This window comes from Triturus cristatus, chromosome 1_2 (genome assembly GCF_964204655.1).
Source record: "Triturus cristatus chromosome 1_2, aTriCri1.1, whole genome shotgun sequence".
NCBI lineage: Eukaryota > Metazoa > Chordata > Amphibia > Caudata > Salamandridae > Triturus > Triturus cristatus.
Genome location: NC_140580.1, coordinates 717692717 through 717712455, shown reverse-complemented (window position 1 = coordinate 717712455; position 19739 = coordinate 717692717). Strand labels below are relative to the sequence as shown.

General features: G+C 44.3%; 1 protein-coding gene across 1 annotated transcript in view; it reads right to left on the bottom strand.

Annotated features, from left to right (window-relative positions):
* ANO7 (anoctamin 7) overlaps positions 1–19292 on the bottom strand; it is a 227047-nt gene extending 207755 nt beyond the window's left edge. Inside the window, exon 1 of the mRNA XM_085608600.1 lies at positions 18463–19292. Coding sequence (XP_085464726.1) covers positions 18463–18591 — 129 coding nt within the window. The 5' untranslated portion in view covers positions 18592–19292. The remainder of the gene's footprint in view (positions 1–18462) is intronic.
* Between the last annotated feature and the right edge of the window lie 447 nt (positions 19293–19739).

Sequence of the window (19739 nt, the reverse complement as noted above, 5' to 3'; positions counted from 1 at the left end):
CTACTATACCATACCAAGCAACACAAACAAAACAGAACACTGCGCTCCAGGCTTGCACCACGTATGATCATACTACCTTACCTTAAGAAATCAATAGGCGGTACTGCTTTCTCATTACAAGCCACCAAGATCTGGGACCTTGCTTTCAGCCAACATACAAAGCATCCAGGATCATCTTCATGTGAAAAGGCAGTTGAAAATATGGCTGTTTATAAGATAACTTCATTATCCCACATCCCTGGGCTAGAACTCAGAAACACAATTGACCATTCAAGTTCAGTCTTCATCTTACAAACCAACAGATGCGGACAACCAAGCCCTCAAACTACTTGCTAAATGCAGGTAAGCTATGAAGTGGTGATCTATGGTTCGCCTGGACATTATATAGTTATATCGATTCACAGTAAAATATCTGGCCCTCACTAATACTACTTCCATAACATTCAGCGGTCAGCAGCCAACTACAACTTACCTCTCTTACACTCACATAAGACATATTTGCTACAGGGCTTTCCCATCACCCAATACTGTGCCAGTTAAACTCCAGCCATTGCCAAACGTACAGTCATGGAATAACTGAAGAGATCTGCCATACAATGCCAGTCCATCAGATGACTTTATTCTAGTCCACCACTGCAGGTCCCAAATAACTATACACTATGACCACGTCTTTACATCTCACAATGACACTCAGATATGGAATGATAGTAGCAAAGCCCATCCAAGCAGATGTTGCCACTGATTTTACTCTTTCCAACCATGATAGCTCAGGACCACAACTATAAACAGAATTTAAGGTTGGACAACCTAGTTCATGAGTAGTACTTTTATTGTATGATTAATGAAAATCTTTACAATGTTTATGAAGAAAAAGGAAAAAAGAATTTACAATGAGTAATCTGAGCAAAATAGTGCATTAAATGTGGCTAGAAGAATGTCTTGAATTATAACAAGTATCACAAGGATGCTCATAAGGGAATAAAATACATAAAAAGAGCCTTTAAAAGTAATGTTTTGAGGGTTACATTTGATGCTCTAACTAAAAACCTGGGTTAGCAGCAGACAAAGTGCTCGGCAGTGACTAGGATAACCATAAAGTACAAACTTTCTAAAAAGGAGCCTCGGACTGTAGCTTGAGACCATAGTAGCGGGGATAGACACAGCACATAAATAAATTATACGTAGCAAAAACAAAAAAATGTTTCTCCCCGAGCAACGCATGTGCTCCAGCTGACATCCCGAACCAGGAATCAATGTTCATGATCAATATTATTTCAAACATTTTGTATACAATCAGAGCAATGGGTGCGCCAGGCCCAAACAGAATCCCAGCCCAAGTCTTTAAGGATGACATCAACCTGTGGTCTACAATACTCCTCGTGCTGTACCATACATGCTCAGAGACTTGTCAGGTACCGGAGAGTTGGAGGGGTTCAATCCTTCATCCAATATTCAAGAAGGGAGATAGGCAGAATCGAGCCAACTTTCACCTAATCGTCCTTCTTGATATTAAAGCTAAAGCGTACTCCTCCGACCTGCTAACAGAAATTGAGTGTTGGGGGGTGGCAAATGAGATAGTTCCATTTTGAGAAATTGGCTATAGGTTGAGTTCCTTGACCACGGACAATAAAGTCACACTTTCCTACCTAATTCATCAAGCTACCAGCCAGAAGTCGCCCCCCACCCCCTCTATGCATATTTCATCGACTACTCGGCCCGTTCGACTCGATGGACACGAACAACCTATGGAGTAAACTACAGGTCTGGGGCATTCCAAACAACTTGCTCCTGGCAATAATATCATCATACTCCTCGACCTGGGAGAGGGTAGAACTATCTCAGATGGTGATAACAAGGAAAAATTCTACATAGAATGGATTAAAGCAAGGCTGTGTCCTTGCTCCCTTGTTATGTAATGTGTGTTCTGTGGATATGTCTGTGGCTCTAAAACATGCTAATCTGATCCCGCCAAATATTGGAGATGTCAAGGTCACAATGCTGCAATACACAGACAACATTGTCCTTCTGGATCACTCCAGAATTGGGATGCAGAAAGCCTTAAATGCCCTCCACAAATACCACAAGGCAAACAAAATGATGGCAATGAGTAGAAAACAAACGTTCAAAAGTATAACCTTTGGAAGGACGACCAAGAAATTAAACTATGACTGGAGCTTGGGCCCTTTGAAAATCCAAGGGACAAAAAGTATAACTACCTGGGCGTGTGGCTGTCATCAAATGGCGAAATAAAAATTCACCTGAGCCACCTCAAAGAAAAGGCCTAACTAATTACCACCAGACTCTACCAGCTCAACATCCCAGTGAATTATGAGATAAGCAGACCATGATCGTAGGAAATACCAAAGGTACCTGCATCGCTGCTCAAAGCTGCCAGCTTCCTGAAAACCATGAACTGCACAGCTATCTCCCGCACCTCATTATCCACCACACTGCTAAGCGCTGCGCCCCATAACACATAGAACTGCACCTTGGTGTTCATCACGCAAGACTTGGAAACACTTCCTACATAGGATCCCAAAACAAAGACACCAACCTTCCACCCACCACAGACCATGCGTGGCGTAGCTTGCTGCCCATGTAGGCAAGCGCGTCAGTGCCCCAGATAGTGGCAGTAAGTGCTACATAAATGCTGAAGTAAAATACAACACAGAGACGTAATTTACGTACTTTATTACTGCCCTGCAGCACTGCCAGATATTGCAGTGCATTCAGTCACAAAGCGCTTAGTTACTGTGTGTGACTCCTGCTCGGCGGAATCTCCTGCTGCTGTAGTTTCATCCCTCATGAAGAGCTCAGTCGCTGTGTGATGCCAGCCCTGCAGCAGCACTGATATTCTAGTGTTACCACCGACAAATAACACAATGACTGCGCCTGATTCCTGTCCTTCAGTTCCCCCTGCTAAACCAGAGTCATCCACAAACAGTTTGGTTAATACAATTATTTTCCACCACACAGCACCCTCAGCTATTCCAGCACTCACCCCCACTCTGTCAGTGCATGTCATTGCAACTTCTCAGCAAACCTTTTTGTTAGGTGTAGAAAGCACTCCGACATGTCGGTTATAAGATTCTTTATTGTAGAGGGAAGAAGTAAAGACCCTGCTGGTACAAAGGTCCCAGAGAATGCAACGTTCAGTACTCTTCAAACAGATACAAGGAACACTCCACAGTGGAACATATAAAGAGCCAATGGCATAACACATAAGGCTTACCTAATATAAAGAAATACTTTCTCAACATGCCACACTTTTCCAGTACTGGTACCCAAAATGCCTCAGTTTGTTCCTACTTAGTACCACTCCTTACTCTTCCAGTGCAGTCACCCACAAAGAGCTCTGTCAGTAGGCTTCTCCCCCACCGTGCAGCACCCCTGTTGTTCCAGAAATGGGACCGTAAAATGCCCTGGTCATTACACTTTTTTTCCTGCAATGAACACCTCGCTGGTTACAGAGAACTCTCTTAATGCACCCTATTCCTGCCTTTCAACACCCCAACTATTTTAGAAGTCACCCACCGACAGGTCAGAAATGCACCGCTGCTATTTCAGTACCGTCACCCACAAAGAGATCATTCAATGCGCTTCGTTCCTACCCTTTCTGTTGTGGCACTAGTACCCACAGGCAGGTCTGTCGGTGTACATCATTCCTACTCGGTTGGATACCCTGCTCTTCCAGCACTGTCACCCAGAATCCCAGTCAATGCATTTCATTCCTGGCCTGCATCACTGCCTACCATTCCAGTACGGGTACCCATGTCGCTGCCACAGTGCTTCCCTCCCACCCTGCAGCAGCCCTGCTTTGTCGATGAGCATCATTCCTCCCCCCAGGAACCCTTGCATTTCTAGTACTGGCCCTCACCCACCGCTTTGTCAATGCACTTCATTTCTGCAGCATAGCCAGCTACTGCAGTACTGGCCCTCACCCACCCTCCTCTGTTAACGTACTTCACGGCTCAGCTGCAGTCCCGCTCATTCCCTGCAGAGCTTCGAGTGATACTGTGATTAGCTCTGGTGATGAGCTCATGAGCAATGCTGCCTCGCCTGAACTTGTCTCGTGGGAGTTTTGGCAGGTAACCATCTTGGCACCTAAGTGATTTTGCTTTACAAACAGCAGGCTGTGCTCAATGTTCCTTCGTTGGATAAAGACAAGCTGCCACATCAATATGTGCACAATATTTGGATTGCTTGGCACTCCGGGAATGGCCATTTCGCTGCTCCTTGGAACATGATGGAAGCAAATCTCCAGCCCTGACTTTCTTCTGCCACTATTATTTCTCCTCTGTGTCCCTCACAGACCTCTTCGAATTCCTTCACTGATTTTGCCTACTTTGCCACCTCCGATGTGAAAAAATTACATACATTTGTCACCATTTTGATAAATATATTTATTTTTACTTCTGAACCTATCACTTCTCCCATCTCTCACACAAAGTCTCTTCTCACAGTTTGTTCAAATATGCTTCTTTTCTCCACTGTATTTTTCCCCTGAGGTATTTAAGTACCCCCTTCTGTCTTCCAAACTACACATATGTAAGCCCCAGCATCTCCAGTTCAGACCTTGGCATGATGTTTCTGGTGACGCTTCAGTTATGGTTACCCTGGCAAGATTTCACAGTGGGATAATGCACCTGCTGCAAATGTCTATGCACAACAGTGTCTGGTTCAGGTAAGAGATCTCAGATAGTTAATACACTAGGTTACAGAGTACTCTGCTCAAAATGCCGTTCAAAAATTCCAGTCTCATCGACAACCACAGTAACACTTGTAGCTCCTGAAGTACACCTCCAATCTGACCTGCTGCTCCTCCAACCCATGTTGTTCTAGTGCTGGGCCACATGTAACTCTATCAATTCACATTAATCTTCATTTGCAGCTCTCTCTGCAGTCCTACTGAGCCCCAAACTTAGCTGGGCCAATGCTCCACTGTCCTGGCCTGCAGCCTCTTCTATCCAAGTACTGGGACCATGCATATTTCTGTCAATGCAGATCAATTTTGACCTCCAGCACTTCCTACTACTTCAGCACTGGAGCCCATTTAAAGCTCTACCAATCCACCACAATACTTGCATGATTCTCACCATGTTATCGCAGTACAGGGCTCTGTCAATTCATCTGTTTCTGCTCTGCAGGCCCTCAACACCTCAGTAGTGGCCTGCAGCCCTTTTATGCAAGCACTGGGGCTACCCACAGCTCTGCCAATTTACAGTAATTCTATCTACAGCACATCCAGCTACTTCAGTACTGATCTTCCATTTTAAGATCTATAAGTGCACTTCTTTCTTCCACAAATTCCACTCCGCTATTCCAGCACTGGGGTGATATGTGCTGATCCACAGGTCCCTCTGATGTCTCCCCAGTGAGGCCATGATTCTGTTCTTGCAGTGCACCTCAGTCCTGATTTGCACGCTCCTCTGCTATCTCAAAGCAAACTCAAGGAGATGATGGACGGAGCGCTGAAACTTTTCAGACACTCACCCCCAGTCACAGATCTGGGTCGAATCCATCATCGTTCTTTAGCTCACTTCGCCACCCCAGTTCAGACACAGCTATATGCAAATCAGTCTTGACCCTGTGCCTCATGGGAACAGTCCAGCCTGAACTGCCAAGCCAGGTCTTCCTTTGACCTTCAGCTTTTTGCCGTGAAACTGCTCTCTCACACGATCTTTTAAAAACTTGCATTTTGCACAGTCTTTTTGTCAGAAATACTTCATGTTGCTGCTCAATTTTTAAACTAAAACTATTGATGTGTATTGTGTGCTTAGAACTTTGTGTAGAGTCTAATTAATTTCGGGGGAATGGAAACTGGGGACTCCGTGAACCTGCACAGGAAGTGCCTCCATTTTTTCCCTCCAGTCAGCGTTCTAGACGCTCTGGAGGCTTTAAAAGATGGCGCTGCGCTAGCGCGCAGCGGGCGTGCCGAAGGCGCGCACAAGGCAAGCCCGTCTGCGCCCGTCCGCGCCTCGTCGGCTCCCGGCGCACAGACCGCTGTATCCACCATGAAAGAAATCAAAGCAGGGACTATGATAAGGCGAGGCTATTGTAAGTATGCATTAATTAAGCTCAAAATGCCATTGTGTGGGTGTACTCCCATTGATTTAGCTAGGGCTGTGGACCCCGTGGTCTGCAGTGAGTGCAACTGGGCGGCTGTTCCCTTTAGCGCTCAATCTCCACCTAAAGGGGTGTATGAATCCACCTTCAATATCCACCCTCAAGCAAATAATAGGGCGATGGGTAAACTTGAGGCTTTCCTTATGAATACGCGCTCAGTGAAGAAGCATGAATATTTCTTGCATGACCTTCTCACGGAAGACAAGCCTGATCTCATTTTCATCACAGAAACTTGGCTTCATGAAGGCTCCAATCCCACTCTTGCGAACGCCATACCTTCTGATTATAGAATCATCAGGAAGGATGGAGCTGGGAGTCGTGGAGGGGGGTTAGCTATTGTTTATAAAAGCCCCCTCAGGTGATCTATAATCCCAGTCAATGACCTTGCAGGAGCCGAGGGTTTAGGGTTTTATCTTTCAATCTCCGCACATCAGTCTGTGGCAGGTATACTTATTTACAGACCACCGGGTCCGGTGGGCTGTTTCGTAGAATCTATCACCACGGCTATGGCCCCCATCATTGCTAGATATAAACAGTGCATGGTATTGGGTGATTTCAATTTGCATTTTGACCAGAACACCAATCTGGAAGCGAAAAAGCTATGTGAATTGTTCAATACATTTGACATGCCTCCTTTTGTTTTCTCTCCAACGCATGATAAAGGCCACACCTTAGACCAGATCTTTTCGTCTCATACCATTGAGCTTGATAAACCTTGAGCTCTGACCTGGTCAGATCACTCTTTGATCACCTTTTGGATGTCTGTTGAAGGCCATAAGCTATGGCTACTACCCAATACGCAATCTAAGGAAACCAGATCTTTTAAAAATATTACCCCTGCTACCTTAGCGGAAATTTTAATTCAACACCCTATTCCAGTAGAAAGCTTTCTTGAGGATGCAGTTGCCACTTTTGATAATTGGCTTTATACATGGACACTCTACCTTGCTCCTCCCAAAGCACACAGGGACACGCGGAATAGCCCCTCGGCCTCCTGGTTCTCGGAGGAACTGAGGCAGAGTAAAAAAGCCTGTAAATGCCTTGAGCGCTCTTGGAGGAAAAATTATCTTCCCCAGAGCAAGCTCATTTATAAACAGGCTCTTAAAGCTCACTTCTTGAAGAAAAGGTTTCTGGGAAATAAAATTGAGTCCGCTAACAACTGCAGTAAAGCTCTTTTTAAAGTAGCGAAAGACTTCACTGCCCCTGGTGTTACCCAGAATCCTTTCACTCCTACTGCCGAATGGACCGCAAATATTGCCACATTCTTTTATAACAAGATCAAGTCCATTCAGGACTCTTTTACTGTGTCCCCACAGTCTGATTCAGCGAGCCTCTCTGATTTTTCTGGCGGCCCCCAGATGGACGCACTGGAAGAATTTCCGCCGTTGTCCCTGGAGGCCTCCTTAACTATTATGAGAGCATTGAAATCTGGCTCGCCTTCTGACCCGCGTCCCGCTAAAATATTAGCATCTGTTGCAGAAGTTCTAAATCCGGCCGCCAATCATGTGCTGAATCTGTCATTGAGCACTGGCACCGTCCCTGCGAGATGGAAACGGGGGAAGGTACTTCCTCTTTTTAAAAAACCTACGGCCGATCCAGCAACCACTAACAACTATAGGCCTATCACACTGCTTCCTTTTTTCGCTAAAACCCAGGAAAAATATGTGAATGCAGTAACTACTAAGCATTTAGAAACCACCAATGCTCTTCATGCGAGCCAATCTGGCTTTAGAGGAAATCATAGTACGGAGACAGCTCTGTTAGAAATTTCTGAAAGCATTAAGTTCACTCTGGACAGAGGAGGTAAAGCAGTTCTTATACTGCTTGATCTCTCCGCTGCATCGATACCGTGCCCCATGACCGCCTCCTTCAGAGATTGAGGGAGTGTGGCATGCGGGGCACGTTTTTTAACTGGTTCTCCTCTTTCCTTCAAGAGCGTCAACAATCTGTTTGGTCCCTTCCTTTTTCGGCTGTTATTCCCCAATTAAATGTGGGAGTACCCCAGGGTTCTGTGCTGAGCCCTACCCTTTTTAATATATATAAGGCCCCACTGGCCCCTCTCGCTGAAAAATTTGGAGCCAAAATTTTAACATATGCTGACGACTCTCAAATTCTGTTTACTTATGGGAAAGATGAACCTTTTAACGACTCTAATCAGGGAATGTTTGTCTAACATTTTTGGATGGTTTCATTTGAACCAGTTGGCCTGCAATTTGGCTAAGACTGACATTATTTTTTTTGGACACACCCCTGGGGACGAATGGAGAAATTTGTGGCCTCAGGATCAGCCTTCCCAACCCAATCCTGTAACTACAGTGAAAAATCTTGGAGTCTTATAGGATTCTGATGCAACCTCAGGTGAAATCTGTGACAGGCACTGGTTTTAGGCTTCTTAAAATGATGAGGAACTTTCTCTCCCTTCTCTCTATGCCCCATAGACAGACTGTTGTCCAGGCTCTCATCATTTCCAGATTGGATTACGCAAATGTTCTTTATTTGGGTATTCCAAAATTGTTGCTCTACCGTCTGCAACTGGTCCAGAATGCCGCAGCCAGGGCTGTCATGAGGGTTGGGCCTAGGACACATTTGTCCAGCCATTTTAAAACTCTCCACTGGCTCAGAATGGAACCTAGAATCCATTTTAAGGCATTGGTCCTTGCTTTCAAAGCACTTCATGATATAGGGGCCTCGTACCTTAAAAAGAGAATCATCCCATACTGCCCTGTGAGGACCTTAAGATCTTCCACTCTTTATCTGCTCCAGGTTCCTACATTTTTTCTAACCAGGAAGGGTGGTCGATCCTTTCAGGTGATTGTCAGTCAGCTATGGAATACCCTCCCTCTAGCCCTCAGAGGCGAATCTGAACTCCTTCGTTTCAGACAGCATCTCAAGACCTGGCTGTTTCTTCTTTAGACCGTTTTGTGTCGCCTTGACAGGTCATTAGGTCGTGTGTGAGTGTTTGTTGTCAGGCAGGTTACTTTAGCGCCGGGACACTCTTTTTGAGTAGCCGAGCGCTTTATAAATCCATCTTAACATAACATAACACCTCCTGATACTCGAGTACTGGGGCCCATTTAAAGCTCTATCAATCCACATTAATGCTTACATGTATCTCGCTCTGTTATCGCAGTACTGGGCCTTCACAGAGCTCTGTCAATTCATCTTGTTTATGCTCTGCAGACCCTCATCACCTCAGTAGTGGCCTGCAGCCCCTTTATGCAAGCACTGGGGCCACCCACAGATCAGCCAATTCACAGTAATTCTGATCTGCAGCACATCCAGCTACTTCAGTGTACTAAGATCCATTTTAAGCTCAATAAGTGCACTTCATTTTTTACATAAATTCCACTCTGTTATTCCACCACTGGGGGTGATATGTGCTACTCCACAGTCCCTTCTGATGTCTCCTCGGTGAGGCCTACATGTTGCTCTTGCAATGCACCACAGTCCTAATTTGCAGGGTATCTCACCACATGGGAGAGGATGTGGCGTTACGGCCAGAACTGCCAACTTTAAAACTGGAGAACCAGGTTGAAGTCTTTGCATCGGTTCAACCTCTTGTGATTCTGGACAAATCACTTTACCTTCGAGTGCCTAAAAATACAAGCTTTGACAAAGCCAGTAGGTCTTGCAAGAGCTATTAGAGTTGCCAATGTGTTCTAGCCATGTTGTACACCAGAGTGGCCAGGGCCGGACTGGGAACCACAACCGGCCCTGACAAAGTGCTGGGCCGGCCCCGCCCCATGAGGGGGGGGGAGAGGGGTGCCGCCGAGCTCTTTGCCAGGGCCGGTTTTCGGCCAATTTTGTTACAGGGCCGATTTTGCAGCTATGCTGCAAAAACGGCCCTGTAAAAAAAACGACCCCCCACCTGTGCGGCGCACCCGGGGATTGCCCGGTGCCCGCTATGGCCAGTCCGGCCTTGAGCGTGGCTGCTGTTCAGCATGGCCAAAAGTTAGTGGCGTAGAGGAGAGTGTCATTGAGTGGCGTGTCACAGAGTAGAGTGGCGAAGAGTGGAGTAGACTCGTAGAGTGAAGGGGCCCAAAGTAGAGTTCTAGCGTGGAGTGGCGTAGAGAGAAGTAGAGTCACCTAGAGTGAAGAGACGTAGAGTGGAGTAGGGTATAGTCAATGGTAGACTGACCAGAGTGGGCATTGGGCATTTGTCTGGGAGGCTGGCGCTGGTTTTAGAGTGGTGGGGGATGTTTTTGTTACTGGGGGCCGGTTTTGCAGCGATGCAGCAATATCAGTCCCTATGAACAAAACCAGAAGTGCTATGGGACGATTTTGTTAAGCAGCAGTGCTTCACGCTTGCCCTCCCCCACCCGGGAAGGGGGCAGCCAACAAATTTGCCAGGGCTGCTTTTGGTTCCCAGTCCAGGCCTAGGTATAGTGGCCAACCAATGAGTAGAGTGTCGTAGAGTGTGGCGTTCCAAAGTTTTGTGGTGTAGAGTGTCTTAGAATGCAGTGGCATAAAGTGTCATAGAGTGGAGTAGAGTTGAGTAAAGTAAAGTGTCACAGAGTTGAGGGGCATAAACTGGAGGGTCAGTAGAGTGGCGGGTCATAGAGTGGAGTAAAGTGTCAGAGTGGAGTAGTGTGGAGTGCCATAGAGTCGAGTGGAGTGGTATAGAGTGGAGTTGCATAGCGTAGTGTGTAGCAAAGTATCACAGAGTGTAGTGGCACAGCATGGATTGGAGTAAAGTGTCATAGAGTGGAGTGGCAAAGTATGGAGTGGAGTAGAGTGGAGTAAAGTGACATGGAGTGTTGTGGCGTGGCCTAGAGTGAAGTGACATATAGTGGAGTGTTGTGTGGTGGAGTGGTGTGTTGTGTAGTAGATTGGAGTGTCCTGTAATAGAGTGGATGAGAGTGGAGTGTTGTAGAGTGGAGTGAAGTGTTGTAGACTGGAGTGGCTTAGAGTAGAATATGCATGGTGTGTTAGTGCACTGCCATTACAGACAACATATTTTCAGTTGAAATGACTATTACATTTGCATAAAACTATACAGCGCACAAAAAATAATGTGTGGAAATGGCATCACCTAGTGTACTGATTTGTTTTGATCACATTAAGAGATTTGTTTCCAACACATTTCTGAATTGCAAAAAAAATGCTTTATATGTGAATTCTAAATTCTGATATATTCTGTCATATGTGCACAGTTCATCTACACACATTTCAATTTTGTTGTGTGCTACAAAAAAACTGTTTCTTTCCCAGGGCAAGATCGTCACGTAATACCTCTCACTTTGAAGTCAGAGAAAGAAAAGTAAACACCAAGCTCCTTCCAAAGACAGACCTTGACATTTGACCTCTGTCTTTGAATGCACAGCAAATGTGACAAGATATAAACAAAATATAAAGGCCTGTTTACAGAAATCAAAGACTCGTGAAGAATACAAGGAGCGATAGTGAACAAGCTTTGCTACAGAAGAGAGATGAAGACATGCGGACAGTCTAAAATAAAAAACGCCAGCAAATAGAAGGCCAGAAAATAGGAGTTACAAACCACAAAGCCAATGGTAATGAAAGGATGGAATACATTCCCACGGAAGCTTTCAGAAGGCCCACAAGACGTATTTTCACAAGCAGATAGCTGTGTTGTCTGGTAGGCTTCCACCTAACAATACATTTGTCCTTGTGTAATGTAAAGCTTGGGTAAAGCGATGTAATACCTTTTGTTCAAGTTTGAGCTATATAAAACTGCCCAAAAAAACACTGAGGCCAACAAGTATCTCAGGAGGTGCATTGTAGTGTGCTGTACTTTGTAGTATGCTGTACTTTGTAGTATGCAGTGCTTTAGTTAATTTCCTGATGTAAGTGGAACACTGCACTCTCATAGTTCCACATGTCATGGTAACATCTAGAATGTTAGTATTCAAATTACTGCTGTTGAGTGTTACATGCATAGCTGGGTGTGTAGGCTGAGGTGTATATGGACCTTCTCAATAAATCCTTCTGGAATTAACTACATTTTCTCTGGACTAATCTTTACAATGGCGACGAGCTAAAATAACCTTGGTCCACCACTACTTTGCATCACCTCAACTCCACCAGCTCATCCAAGAACCTTTCTTTCATCCTGGTATAGTATAAATCTACTTCTATTTTCTATCCATATATCCAAGAGTGACAACTGGAGTGAGAAAAGAGTGGAGACTATACTTTATTGTGTGCTGTCTGGAAAAGAAGCGTTAGCCTATGTCACCTTTGCTGCCTGGGAAAGGAGCTCTGATTTCGTGCTGCCTTCTTTATCCTAACCAGTACTGCTTCTATAAGAATGACTTGTTTTTTGCTGCCTGGCAAAGGAGCTGTGTTATCGTATGAAGAATAACTTATTTGGGACAGCCTAGCAAAGGAGCTGTGTTATCGTGAAAGAAATCTTTTGGAGCTCTGTCGCTGTTTAGAAGAGGAGTTTTCCTTCTCTGTTATCTCTCTCTACCCATGCTGAGGAACTTTTGCTAGAGGAGCGTTATCGCTGTTGGATCTTTTCTGAATGAAGGGATTGTATCTTTTATCACCCAGTGCTGCGTGGAGCGAACGTTTGCCTCTCTTCCATTTGTCAACGTTGGGAAGTTTGGAAAAAGGGAAGACGGGGTAAAAACAGAGCAGTCCAGTGGTTTCGTTCCTTACTCTGCATCGTCGCATAAAGAGAAACGCTTCAAATACGCTTTTGTATCATTCAAGTGTGGTTAAAATGGTGCACATTACAGTTTGAGTACGTAATGACTGTTGGTGATATTTACCTTTGAACGTTGCCTCGTTGTGTTTATTTCTCTTCAAGTTCCCGTCGGTGTTCTCAGCGCGCTCGCTCCTCCATGACACTGTGACTCCAGAAAGCTCCCTCAAGTTTTCAACACCTACGTCATTGGTCTCCCAGAAACTAGATCGCTAACCTGACTTCCAGCTTTCTCTCATGTCTTGTTCTTCACCTGAATGATTCATACCTCCTGGTGGAACGTTACTCAGCATTTGTTCTACTCAGAACTCAAGCATTGTGACAACATTCCTTTGTCGTCTCACTATTATTAGGAAACAGAAGTTAAGAACTCTGCATTCTACAAAAAATTCCATTTGGTCTTTCTCAATGCTGTCTTGTTTGATCACATAGACAAAGCAAATTCTTTTTTTCAAGGAACTAAGAATTAAGAATCTTACATTATCCTTTGTCCTGGGAAACATTCCATTACTCCTGCATCAGTGATAAGCACATTATAATTCATTATTATCCTATCTCTAGTTATCCGTAAGGAACTACTCAATTTAATTCTGTTGTGTTCACAGTATTCTAACCTTTTTTCTTACAGGTTTCACTTAATGTACTCAGAACTCACTTCCATCACTTCTACCACCTGTTTCCTCTACTCTTTTGACCTTATCAGTGTGTCATATTAGTATTCTTTTTATTTATTTAAGTATAACCTTTCTTTTCTTACAGGAATTTTTGCAGAGGCACTTTTAGGAGAAATGCAAAACGTTCCTTCACCTTAATTTTTTCTGTTTGCACCTGGCGAGCCACCTATACCTTGGAAAAAAATGGAAGAGTGTATTTTCACACTATTCTAGAGTGTGTGGTGTCTCGTTAAGTGCAGAAAGGAAAATGTCACTTTTGCTACATTGTATAGGTCCAGAGGGACAAGAAATATTTCAACATCTTCCTCAGTTATCCTCTGAAGATTCTGATGATCTTAATGATTATGAAGTTTGTTTGACGAAACTTGATTTACACTTTTTGCCGAAAGTTTCAACTGTTTTAGAGAGACATCATTTTGGCAAACGTATGCAAAAGTCTGGCGAGAATGTGGAAGAATATAGAACTGAGTTAAGAAAGTTGGTTTCAACGTGTAATTTTGGGACCAACTACGAGGAGAGGTTGAGAGACCAGTTCATGCTAGGTTGTACCTTAGATAAAGTAAAAAAGCATGCTGGGCTAAAGACAACCCTTCCCCCTCTGATGTGATTACAATAGCGAAAAATTGTGAACACACTAAGATTTGCGTAGAAGAGTTAAAGAAAAGGGATGTAGAAAGTCAAAAAGAAGGTAATATACAGGTTGTGTATAAATCCAAGATAATCAAGGTACCATGACATCCTCTCAACATTACAAAGGAGAAAGTAGTGGTCCTCCACCATACAAGGGTCCTGTCAATTACAAGAATGGTAACAAAAGCAGTGTTGATCATAAGAATGATTCTTTTGTCAGAAAGTTCCAAGGTAACTGCTATAGGTGTGGGGAATATGGGCATTCAGCAAATTATAAAGATTGCATTGGCTGGAAAGCTACATGCAAAAAATGCAAAAAGAGAGGCCATGTATCGAAATGTTGTCGCAGTGGGTCTATCAAGAAGAGGGTTCAAGAAATAAGTTGTGAGGATGAGTGTGAAGTTGAAGAAATCATTATGAGGATCAGCGATGGTGAGAAAAGTGGTCCCTTTGACAAAGTGCTCATTGAAGACATTCCTGTTCAAATGCTATTTGACTCAGGGGCCAAAATCACACTCATTCCCAAGACAGTTTATGACGAACATTTGTGTAGTAAGATAAGCTTACGAAAACCAGACATCAAGGCCAAGGGTTATGGTGGCGAACCTATCAATCTTTCTGGTTTCTTCATTGGTAAAATCTCTTACAAAACAAATGTGACATCAGGAAAGATTTACGTCTCCGAAAGAGGTGATTCTATGGTGAGTTGGGTTCTCCAGAAAGACCTTAAAGTTATTCTCGATCCTAACGAAACACCTTCCATAAGATTGAAACTTGATAATCCTGTACACTCATGATTGAACCATGACGAAAATCCCAGTATTGAACAATGTAGTCTACAAACAGTTGTCACCTCCTTTGAAGATGAATTTCCTGAAGTATTCAATGACCAATTAGGATGTTTAGTAGGCTATTCACACAAGATTGTCCTTAAAGAAAATTCTGTACCTGTAATTAGTAAACTTAGAAATGTTCCCATCAAAGTCAAGGATAAGATGAAAGTTGAATTAGACAAGTTGTTAAAGGGTGGAATCATCACTGAGGTAGAAGCCACCGAATGGTTGGCTCCAGTGGTCATGGCACTTAAAGCCAATGGAGAATCTAGGGTCTGTATTGACTTAAGGGAGCTCAATAAATGCATTGTTGTTGATCACTACCCCTTACCGAATATTGCAGAAATGTTGTCATTGTTGGGTGGAGCCATGTTTTTCTCCTCTGTAGATTTAGCTTCAGCCTATCACCAGGTCAAGCCACACCCCACATCTCAAGACCTAACGGCATTTATAACACCGTTTGGGACATACAAGTTCTTGAGGATGCCTTTTGGGCTCATTCAGCTGCTGCTGTGTTTCAGAGAATAATGGAGCATGTGCTTAAAGATTGTGACGAAACAAAGATATACCAAGACGACATTCTTATTTTTGGAAACACACAACAAGAACATGATAACAGAGTTAGAATGTTATTGGATAAACTCAAACACAATGGTTTGACCCTTAAGGTAAAGAAATGCAAGTTTAACATTCCCAGCATTGACTACTTAGGCCATACAATCACCGGATCTGGTATCAAGCCAAAAAAGGAACTTGTAGACACCTTCAATAAGTTATCCAGTCCCAAGAACAAAGACGAAGTCGTCAAATTTTTGGGCATGTCTGAATACTACACTAAATTTATTAAGACCTTTGCTGACAAGACCTTTAACATGAGACTTTTGATAAAGAAGAGAGTCAATTTCGAGTGGAACTCCGAATGCGAGAGAGAGTTCCAACTCATAAAGAGACAATTATCTGAAGCCTCCTCACTTAACAGCTTTGATCCCAACCGAGAAGTAACTATCATGACAGATGCTAGTGGCACAGGTTTGGGGACTGTCATGTTACAAGTATTCAATGGAGAGGAAGTTATGATATTGTTTTTATCCAGATGTCTAAGAGGAGCAGAGTGTCACTATTCTGTTATTGAAAAAGAAGCAATGGGAGTGTTTTGGGCAGTGAGGAAATTCCGGAAATTTCTGTGGGGTAACAAATTTGTTATAAGAACCGACCACAAACCTCTTAAAGAAATATTCGAGAAAAAAGGGATAGACAATGTATCTTCCAGAATACGCAAATGGGTAATTTCCCTCCAAGAATTCAACTTTTGTGTGGAATATGTCCCTGGTGCAAAAAATAACATAGCTGACTGCTGCTCTCGCTTGACTGCCATAGAAAGTGATAAGAATGAGTCCACTGAAGAAACTTTTAATGAATTTGATGAATATGCGGTCTGTTATGTCGATGACAGTATAATAAAAGAAGAGATCTGGATCGATTGACTCTCTAAAGACGCTGTCTTACAGTCTGTCATCACTTGCATCTTAAATGGCTGGATCAAGGATGACAGGACCAATGATGCCCTGGCAGGGTTTTATCGAGTTAACAATGAACTATCATTCCAAAATGATATCTTGCTCAGAAGAACCAGGTTGTTCCCTCCAATCATCTTAAGGGATTGATTAATCAGTTTTGCACATGACGGTTACCCAGGGATATCTAAAACTAAATAAATAATAAGACAAACTTACTGGTGGCCCGGTATGGATATTTGCAGTGAAAGGTCTCTGAGGGAATGCATTGATTGCACTAAATGCGACAAGGTCCTCAAAACCAGGGTCCAACCCATGGTCTTAAGAAAATGACCTAGAATGGCTTGGGAAGAAGTCGCGATAGACATTCTAGGTCCCATTAAGCACAGTAACACTGACAAGTATGTTATTGTACTTTTAGATCTCTATTCCAGATGGCCAGAAGTGAAAATTACTAACTCTTTGGAATCTAGAGACGTAATAAAGTTTTTAGAAAACATTTTTGAAAGAAAAGTTTTCCAAAAATGTTGCTCTCCGACAACGGAGTTCAATTTACTTCCAAAGAAATGAACGAGTACTTATCCAATAGAGGCATCATTCACAAAAAGTCAGCACTTTATCACCCAGAGACTATTGGCATTGTTGAAAGGTTCAACAAAGTGCTCAAAGAGACCATCCAACGTGCCTTGTCTTACCAAAAGTGTTGGCAAACAGAACTTCTGAACAAAGTCAAAAGTTACAGGCGTTCACCACATTCCATGACAGGCAAAACCCCTTTTGAACTCTTTTACAAAAGAAAGCCTCAGACCATTCTATGCCCTGCTTGGATTCTCAACAAATCCCAAGGATTGAAGGAAATTGAAAATGATCAAGGAAAGTTTAAAAAAGAAATGAAAAGAATGCTTGACCTCAAGAAATATTATGATGTCAGGAAAGTAATAAAAGAAATGTTCATAGAAGTAGGTGATTTAGTAAAAATAAAGAATCCTCGCAAAGGGACCCTTGTGAATGGTTCAAAGTTTTTGTTACCCATGAGGGTCATCAAAGTCTTCAAAAATGCCATCAAAACTGAGGACCACAGAGTGTGGAACACGAATAGAGTAGCCAAATACTCTAATTCTTTCTTCTCTGATGAACGTCTCAGAAATGACAGCGAGGATTCCTCGTACAAAGAAAGCAATACTACACCCAATCAATTAAGACAACCTAGCACTAGACTACGTTCCAAACCTAAGTATCTGCAAAACTATTTGTTATAAATACTCTTACTGATTGTTGTACATTTTAATCCCCATCTCCTTGCAATTGGTTTAACTTTCTTTCCTCCTGTTTTTCATTTTTGGGTTCTCGTGTTATTAAGGGGAAGGTGTGTAGTATGCTGTACTTTGTGTATGCTGTACTTTGTAGTATGCTGTACTTTAGTTCATTTCCTGATGTAAGTGGAACACTGCATTCCACATGTCATGGTAACAATCCTTATCTAGAATGTTAGTATTCAAATTACAGCTGTTGAGTCTTACATGCATAGCTGGGTGTGTAGGCTGAGGTGTATATGGACCTTCTCAATAAATCCTACATTTTCTCTGGACTAATCTTTACATGCATCTCAGCCTCCTCTAATATGTAAGTATTAGACTCATACATAACACTACAAATGCACAGAAATGCTGATCTGAAGCACCTCCTGCTGACCCAGTAGTGGTGACGTACATATATCTATCCACGCACCTCCTTCCTGGCCTTCAGCACCCTCTGCTATTCCAGAACAGGATCTCACGAGCAGCTCAGCCAGTCCACCTTAGCGTCACGCCTCTGATGACCACCTCTAAGCATGTTGCTTCTATATTAACATCACTCAACAAGTCTGTACAATTCAGCTCACGTGAAAGCAGCTATATACCGTTACCCATCTCCATTACAAAAAAAAAAGCCATTTAGCAATCTAAGAAGTTCTGACACATTGAAGAAATACAAATAACCCACAGAGTTGATGATAGGGTGAACGTCACACTCACAAGGTGCTCGGCGTACGGGTCCCCGTTGGGCATGGTGCCGGGGGACTCCCCGAGGAGGGGGCGCGGCGCGGACGAGAGGTCCAGCAGGGCGCTGGTATCCGAGGACGCGCACACCTTTTTGCGGTTCATGGTTACCCTCCGTCTCAGGTGCAGATGTTCAGATCCCACATGGTGCCGCTGTATGAGCTGGAGCGGTTGGGAGGGGGATGGGGGCGAGCGCCGCTGCCTGGATACCGCTGGGCAGTGTACCGCGGGAGGATGGAGCGCACAGTGACCGGGTTGACAGATACCGGTTGGGGAATGGTGTCTTTGGGGGGCTGGGCGGGGGGAAGAGGGGGGGGCGAGGTTTGGGTGGTGCTGGTGCAAAGGGCTGCAGTCAGAGTATCACTGGTCAGGCTATCACAGAGGAGGAGAGCGGGGGAATCGGCTGCACTGGTCGAACACTGGCGGCTACTAGTAGTACCAGGGGGCGAGGGATGCTGTCAGGACAGCGCCAGCTGGGATCCCGGGTACCTAAGGGGAAGCGGAGGGGAGAAGGGCACTGACAGGGCCTCCGTGGGGATACTGGCGACCACGTCAGAGAACACTGAGGGGATCCTGGGTACCACGGTGGTATCGGAGGAGAGAGGGTCCCCCGACAGAGCCTCCGTGTGCAGAATGCTGGCCACCACGTCGGAGAACACCGAGGGAACCCTCCCTGGGCACCACGGGGGTATGGGGAAGGAGAGGGGCACTGACAGAGCCTCCGTGTCCGGGATGCTGGTGACCACGTCAGAGAACACAGAGAGAATCCTGGGTACCACGCGAAGATGCAGAGCGGAGAGCTACGCTGTCAGGCGCTCACTGGCCGGGATCATCGCCTCCTGTTACTGCTGCAGCATCCTCCGTCTCAGGGGGATGCGGGGCTGGACCACAATGGCTCGTGCTAGCATCTCGGCAACACTGCAGCGTGCGCTAGTGAAGGGTGCTCCACACACCGCTTTTAAGAAGCATAGGAGGCTTCGTCTGCGTGAGGAACCCATTTCAGGAGCTCATTATTCCCATGAATAACCGGAAACGCAGTTTAATGGTTTCTGGTCTTGCTGCAGAGAGCTGAGTGTAGCTTTCGATGACAGATTCTAATGACCGGATTATCATTCCAGCGAGCCAGGCTCACCTTCCAATGGTGATAAAATTACTATTAAGAGTTGGCTAGAAATGTACCGTAAATAATTTACAGAAAAAAATCAGCGTGCAGTGTCTAAGTGGTTAATATTACAACTAAACACAGAGATACG